The sequence below is a fragment of the Saccostrea cucullata genome, unplaced genomic scaffold (assembly GCF_032062105.1).
Source record: "Saccostrea cucullata isolate Sc308-1 unplaced genomic scaffold, CSIRO_AGI_Scuc_v1 ctg3737, whole genome shotgun sequence".
In the NCBI taxonomy this organism is placed as follows: domain Eukaryota; kingdom Metazoa; phylum Mollusca; class Bivalvia; order Ostreida; family Ostreidae; genus Saccostrea; species Saccostrea cuccullata.
Window position 1 is genome coordinate 24,101 of NW_026918422.1, and position 8,235 is coordinate 32,335.

Consider the following 8,235-nt stretch of genomic DNA (forward strand, 5'->3'; position numbering starts at 1 on the left):
AAATTTGACTGCATGGGCATATTGTTCAACCATTATCATTTTTTTTTCAATTGCAATTAATTTATGATACTGTTAGAGTTTTATTTATACTCGATTTAGAATAAGTGCACACAAATTACAGATAGAGGAAGGCAGATATTGTAACCCAATTATACCAAGAGATGAAAGATTTTGTATTTATTGTCAGAATGTCGTTGAAGATGAACATCATTTTTTATTTGTATGTCCTCTTTATAAACAACTAAGAAGTGAATTTTGTACACTTTTTAATAATACATGTAAATCTTATAAAATTCTTAATCCAGCAGATGTTAACTCTACAAGAAATATTTGTAACTTCATACATGATGCATGTAATATAAGAAAATCTATGTGACTATATATTTTATATTTGTTTACGGTATGTATGACTTGCGCCACATGTAGTTTTTGCCAAATTGAATAAAATAAAATAAAAAAATATCTATTTCTTACTTTATTTATTTTTTCATCGTCAATAATTTTCAATTTATAAATGTTTCTTACTTAAATTAAACTTGTCTTAAAAAAAGAATTATTCTAAGAATATTATATGAAACACTAGAGCATCCATTTGTCAATCATGGTCCCACTGGGGATAAACTTCATGAATGTTTTGTCACTTTCATAATGTCAACATATTACTGACATAGATATAAGCTTAATTACTTAAATAAACTGAAATTGATCTTCATTGGATTCTTTGGTATAATTCTTTCGTATCATTTTTTGTGTTTATCGTTTCAAATCATGAAAATTTTTTACATACATTTCGGTTTTGTTGACATGCATGAATACATGTATATTCAAATGAAACGGTATACAACACATGATTTGGCAAATAAATGTATATCTATTGTACGTTAATAATATAAAAAGTAAAAGGGTAAGTCATATGTCTGAATTGGGGTATAATGTTAACAGGATAACCCAATCCAATCGGACCTACCCAATATAAAAGTTAAGTATCACCTCTATTTAAAGAGTACTCAGTATTTTGCTTTCAGACATTTGTTTTAGGTATTGCTAAATGTATTTCTAATTTCTGAGCAAAATTTATTTTAGGTTTCTTTCTTTATTACTATTTATCATTCAACTTTCTTACTTTGTGTTTAATTGTAACATTTTTATTATAATTTTTCTCCAGTTGATGGTAAATTTATATACTTTGACCAATATTTCAAAACGAAACAACATATATTGCGCAAACACATACAATGTATATTTATAACTTTGCTATATACTGAATTTAATTACGGCAATAGAATTTAAGCTTAATGGCGGGGGGTAGGGGGTATTCTTTTTTCTAAACGATTCCCCTCGTGTTCGAGTAAAAGGTCTATAACATTTATACAAAATTCACTGGTAATGAAACGACTTTCTTTGGCCATTTACACATTTGTCAAAGTGAAAGAACAGCACTATTTAAAGTGTTGGAAAATCAGAGGCTAAATTTAGCAAAGAAATTTCAGTCAAATAAAATCGTTTATTTATTAATTGTAAGCGTGGATCCAGATAATTTTGAAAGGAATGTGAGAAAACAAAATGTTTGGATAAAGTTTATCTACATTCCACAGCTAAGGGCACTCTAATTAAACAATTTGAACGAGTCATTTGACTTTAAACTAAAACCTTATATATAATTAACTATAGATAGATATCCCAAGTACCTGTGATAGATATAGTTAGATATAATTAACTTTATTTTTTAGATATGATTTCTACAGCTGTCAACTATCATTTGGCAATGAAAATTTTCCTGCAGTTTAGTTTTGAAATTTAATCATTTTGTACATCTTCATACGGAGCTCTTCTTCTAAAGGAGATCAAAATATAGTCTAAAAATGACCAACCAACCCCAGCCCCTTTAATGAAAAAGGTAAAGATAAGTAATGAACGAACAATACAATTCTGTGAAAATGGCATAAAATACGGACCCCTCAAATTCCTGCGGTGGGATCACGGGTCTTGAAGGAAAAATCATCCCGTTTGACAGGTCACATCCGCCGTGAACCCTACGTCTTGACCACAGGAGCTTGCTCCCGGCGTGTAATAATAAGTTATTTAAAAAATCATTTACGGTTTTTATTATTACCGTATATGATTTTTTTAAAATAAATAATTATCACACGCCGGGAGCAAGCCCCTGTGGTCTTGAACAGGTATATACGGAATATTTCGTAAAATTTAGCATAAAATAAAAGTTTTCCAATTAGTATGAATTATGTCAGTTGTAATATATGACCCAATGATCGCTATTTGCTAACAAGGTTATTATACATTGTTTGTAAAGACCAAGAATTTATGAATTTGCAAAATATTAACGATTTTCCTGTAACTTTGGCAACTGTGTTACTTATTTAGACAACCGTTTTTATATTCTTATCAAATCGAATTCATAAAAGAGTCTGACAAATCTGCTTCATATTTAGATTTTACTTGAATAGGACGTTAATGGTAATATTACTACCACGGTTTACTTCAAACGTGATGACTTTAACTTTTCAATCGTCAACTTCCCTTACATATCTTTTATATTCATAAATAGATTTGAAATACCACAATGAACTCGAATACAAAGGCACCACTGATTCTGCTAAATTTTCTTTATATTTGGATGTTAAAAGATAAGGGACAAATGAAATCTACATGTTATAAATAAGATGACTTCAGCTTTTCCATCGTTAGCTTGACAAAGGCTGGTTGCCCCATCACCCCACCCCAGCATTTTAGGGGTTTGTAGCATGGTTGTATCACAGTAATATATCACAGTAATTTGGTACATATTGAACAATCTGCTTGTGAATGTAATTTAATAGACATAATGCAGAGAAAATAAAACTGAAATTTTGTTTGGAGATTTGATGATCAGCTTTATTAAACAAACATAACATTTTAAGAGACTTTTAAAAGAAGTATCACATAACTTCTTACAATACAATGCATGTGTAAAAATGCATGCACCATAAAATTAAGCTGCATCAATAAAGGTTTGGTCAAGAGGAAAACTACAAATATACTGTCATTGAGTCTAAACTGTCATTTCATTCTTCTTAGAGATAGTTTTGAATTCACATTTTTAAGTAAATGCCACTAAGTTTCATATTGGCCAAAATAAGTGTACATATACTACAAAATGATATAAAAATATAAAGAATGAATTTACAAATCATGTAAAATTTTATGATCACAGGAAAAAGTAAACAGTCACATAATTATACCTATATCTGAGTATCATTAATTTTTCCATTGTGAGTGTAAGTTGTCAAGGTGTTCACTAGCTCTTTGACTGATATTTAATGCTGCGTGCATGGCAAGCACACCTTCCTCCCCGAGAAGAGACAAACCTCCCAAACCGAGGTAAGCGTGTAAGGCATCTGTAGGCAAAATAATCATGTTTAATAACTTAAAACCATGTAACATTTCACAATAAATTTTCATAAAAAATGGGAAAACTGCTTTTCAAAGTAATTTGGTTGTAGGTTAAATGATGATAGATTAATTTATTTCTCTAACTTCATTCTAGTCCCAGTCTCACCTGGTGTGTGGTCCGGCCACTTGGAAAAACCTCCTGTTATTGCGTCTTGTGTCTCCATCAAAAACCCTCGATTACATTCTACATTACTTAGCTGGTAAGTATCTATCAGCTAAATCCACACAAAATAAATTACATAGAGTGCAACAATACCATTATTACATTCATTCATTTTTAATTAATTTTTTTGAATTAACAAGACAATCCAAGTTTACAAAGAAACAGAAATCTTAAGAAAATTATCTAAATTCACACATGCAGACTTTTACTTCATGAGAGTTGAATAAGACTTGGAATTTTTGTCAAAGGGTCAAAAACTATAATGCACTTTACTGTATAACACTCATCAGATCATTTTTACCTTCAGTGTCGCTCCCACCCAGAAGGAGTAGCACGTGTCGGTAGGTTTGTTTGGTCGCCCCTGGAACCCCGATTGTTGTCGGCTAATGCACCAGCGCTGTAATCGTTTATATTGTTTGGGTGTAAAGCTAGTCTCTAATTTGTTCATAAGTACTAATGCTGCTATTGCACAAAATGTTGATCCACCTGTCAAAAATAACAAATACATCTGATTCATTGAGAAGCCTGTAAAAAATAAAATCAAGCATCCCTAAAGTGAATACAGAACAAGATCTGAAGAACTGATATTACTCTGCAATACTAACCATGAGCTTCTAGACCAGGGCCTTGTCCTATCCCACCCTCATATGACTGAAATACAAACAGAAACTGTACCGTTATACTATCAGGGCATCAGAAATATATTTAAATACCTTTAATGGCTAAATAAGAACATTTGCCCTTACCTGACTTTTTTGAATGAAGTGAACTGCTTTTTCAACATCCATTCCTGACCAATCATTTAACATGTAACAAATACATGCGGCACAATAAACAAAGCGCATGTCATTTTCACTTCCTTCCGGTACACAACAAAAGCTGAAAATCAAAGGCTAGATCAAAAACCCATGACATACTGAACATATTTAAAAATGTTAAATTTTGTTTTTTTCTTTGAAAGACTGCCTGCCTGCTCAGTTTAGTAAAGCAGAATGAATTAATCAAAATAAATAAAAGCATTGATTTCACTGACAATTATTTACAACCAACACTTATTTTTCATCTTTGCAATATCCATCACACTGTTGATTTTCTCTATACGAGGCCTTACCTTCCGTCCTCCTGCTGGAGTTGGCTGAGAGCTTGCAGCACTGCTGACTTGTTAACTCCACTAAGATTGTCCCCCAGGATAAGAAGAGAAGCTATAGCAGTATAAGTCATGGCGATATGTCCACTGTCCAGCTGCAACTTGTCTCCCGTTTTCTGAGAGAAAAACAAAAAGACTCCATCAGCTTCCCAAACTACAAAATGTTTTAACCTGCTTTGCTACATTGCAAATAAATTATTTTCAGACAGAAAATCTGGCAAGACAACAGATCATTATTACACTGTCTTATACCTTCTCTGTTTAGATACTTGAGTATACAGGTCTGTGTACATGTGACCTCCTTTATTTGGATTCATGTCACATTGTGTATGTGAACATGTGTTTATGTGGAAACAGTTTTTAAGTTTTAAAAGTCAATCATTCTGTATTGTAAGTGCAAAATTTACAATCTGCAATAAAATTATTGTTCAGGTGGATAAATAAAAAAATCCTACAGAGGATACCATTGAATATGTAATTGATGGAGTTTGGATTGATTTATATACATCGAGAAAAGGTGTTTGGGACATCCAGTAAAGATATCCATGATTTAGATAACTAAATTCATCTGCAGTTTCAATGTTTTCATAATCTGAATAATTTGGTCAATAAAGATCATGTTCTCTTAATTATCTAATGATAAGACAGAATCAGCACATATATGTTACCAATTCCTCTTTAATGTTTATATTAATATATTGTGCAGTAAGAAATTAGTAAATTGAATGTCATTACCTGAGAATCTTTGACTGCATTAGTTGATGATCCTCGAAATCCACACTGACAAATATTGGATTCTGTAAATTTCATTAATTTTCAGTAATTTACTATTGAGAAATGCACAGAAGATAAAAACATTGTTACAAATTTAAAATATTTAAATTAGAAACATTATAGATCTACCATCTTCATTTGGAATAATCTGCAAGGAATAAATCCACTGAACAATTCTGTCTTTGTCTTTTTTTATTTTGTCCAATGCATTGAGAAGATCAAGACCAGATAAGGCGAAAAACGCAATCGTCATCCTGAAAATGAAATCAACAATCATTGAGGTCATTTAATACTGTATACATGGTTATTATCGCCCCGTGTTATTTTCACCCTTTCATACTTGCAAACAATTTTGCCTTGTTTTAAATTCGCCCAGTCATAATTTTGTTTAAGAAATTATACAGTATTCTTTGAATTCGCCCCGTTTTAAATTCGCCCAAATGAGGGTAGGGCGAAAGGGGCGAAAATAAAACGTGGGCGAAAATTTCCCTGTATACAGTATTTATGGTTTGAGCCCAAACTCAGGGAGCAGGGGCTATAAATTTACAATTATTCTACCCCTTCATGCACTGAGTGAGGTGAATACTGATATGCCAAACTTGGTTGAAATATTGGTTCAGTGGTTCAAAAGAACAAGTTTATTTTGTCCAAAAGCTAGGAAACAATGTATGCAGATGTAAGAAAATACATAAAGCACTAATAGGTCACCTTACTCCACCATGCTAGAGGCTGACTGCAATAAACATACACTTTTTGACTTGGCACCATGTTAAATAACTTTAGTTAGAATAATCTGTCTTTGTACAAGCCCTCTCCACAGTTGTTAACCCGGTCCGTAGGACAATATCATTTTAAGATAGAATATTCTATCTAAAATAACCTATGATTAATTGTAAGAGACCTGGTTAATGTTCCTAAGAGTATGAGGGGCATTAACCAGGTCCCCTGCTTGAAGGAGACCAAGTATAAGTGATCACACTCATATGACCAAAAATATCTAGTTTGAAGAAAAAAATCCATATATAATCATGATAATAGAAAGACCATGTATTTTCAATAACAAAAACTTCAAAAGAAACAAATAGATCTATCTACGTTGATAAGATAGTTATCTACATAGTACGAGGCAGGTCTGAGATTTTTTTTTTCAAGGAAGTCGATGATTCGACAAAGTGTAACTGTTCTTGCCAATATGAATTAATGGTGTGAACACTTGCCTGACTTGGTAAATCAGGATAGCCCAGTCATAATTGTATCGTCAGCGGTAAAGTACCACAACATACATATGATATTCTCCAATGTGTATATATTTGAAGGATTGTTAATGGTTACCTATTTGTGTCAAGCGAACTATATCTACTGGGAAGTATTTGCAAGCATCGCTCAAAGAATTTTATGTGCTTTGGTTTGAGAAAATCGTCGTTCTCATCCGCCATCTTTTTGTTGTTTTCAATATTGAAGAGTTCCAGAAAAGGTAAACCATAAAACCCAAATGCTCGGTAAGACTTTACCCGTAAAAATATATATTCTTTTTTTATGCCTTAACGAAGTTTATATGTTTTTTTCTGCCCCAACGAAGTTTCGGGGGTCTATAGTTTTTGTCGCGTCCGTCCGTCTGTCTAGCTGTCTGTTTGTCTTAACCTTGCCCATAACTTTTGGTTTTGTGGAGCTATGACTTACACATATATATCCTTGTGACAAGACCTTTCTTTGGCACTGGCGGATCCAAAAAAATACATAATATTTGATAAATCAATGTTTTTTTCGTGTGGCTGTGGGCCCCTACCTTGACCTCAAACTGGTCGGGCCCCCCCTTTTCAAAATTTCTGGATCCGCCACTGTTTGGGTACCACCAAATTCGACCTTTTGACCTTGGAGATTCTCAAATACATCTTGTTAGGTTATATTTTAGAAATAATTGATTCAGTATCCCGCGAGAGATTTACAAGACCGGTATTGCAATATTCTCGAACCTACATTTAGCAATGACATCCGTCTAGCCACATGTGCTGGCTGCACACATGTGATCAAAACGTCTATTATTATACCTATACCGGTGAAATCGGAGGGGTACAGTTTTTCTTCTTGTCTGTCCATCTGTCTGTCTAGCGGTTCCTCTGACTTTCTATCAATTTTCCAAATTGGTTCAATCATCAAATTAGCATGATTTTGTTCCGCTTAAATGATTTTGACGGAATTACTACATTTTCAATTTTTAACGGTTTTCAGCATTTCCCCCTAAACGTTTTCAATTATTGGGCTGAATTTGTTGAGTTTTCCTTGATGAGTTATAATTAGATCAAGCTTGCATTTTGTTCCGTTTCAATGATTTATATTGAAGGAATTTCGTCTAAATATATCTATCAAAGTTTCAAATTTGAATTTGAGGAAAAATTGCCAGATCTGCTTTGAATTGTGTTGAAAATAGTCAAAACATCAAATTTAATCTGACGGACAATGAAAAATCGTGTTCTGAAAATGGTCTGTTTACATATTTGTTTGAGAAATAGATATGTATTGTAATTTCGTACATGTTTTATATTCAAACATATGAAAACTCAAATTTAGAATTAGATTTCTGTCGTGTTAGAATTTAATTAAAACTTTTGTATCACATGGACTGATATATTTACTTTTAAACTTTGAAACAAGGATAAATACGTCAATATATAATTTGACATCCTCTTGAACAGGGAAGATG

General features: G+C 32.5%; 1 protein-coding gene across 1 annotated transcript; it reads right to left on the bottom strand.

The window, feature by feature from the left end:
* Positions 1-2,876: 2,876 nt before the first annotated feature.
* LOC134264870 (geranylgeranyl transferase type-1 subunit beta-like) lies at positions 2,877-6,979 on the bottom strand. Its single transcript, XM_062747132.1, has 9 exons — positions 6,867-6,979; positions 5,664-5,788; positions 5,496-5,557; positions 4,725-4,876; positions 4,360-4,492; positions 4,219-4,264; positions 3,915-4,099; positions 3,557-3,665; positions 2,877-3,395 (listed from the first exon to the last, which is right to left on the bottom strand). The coding sequence occupies exons 1-9, from the start codon at positions 6,968-6,970 to the stop codon at positions 3,256-3,258; spliced, it is 1,056 nt and encodes a 351-aa protein (XP_062603116.1). The 5' UTR covers positions 6,971-6,979; the 3' UTR covers positions 2,877-3,255.
* Positions 6,980-8,235: the final 1,256 nt, after the last annotated feature.

Coding starts and splice junctions, on each gene's coding strand:
- LOC134264870 (XM_062747132.1), bottom strand. CDS start 6,970: ATGGCGGATGAGAACGACGATTTTCTCAAACCAAAGCACATAAAATTC. Junction 5,558..5,663: donor GATTATTCCAAATGAAGATG/GTAGATCTATAA, acceptor TGAAATTTACAG/AATCCAATATTTGTCAGTGT. Junction 3,666..3,914: donor GGGTGGGAGCGACACTGAAG/GTAAAAATGATC, acceptor GTGTGGATTTAG/CTGATAGATACTTACCAGCT.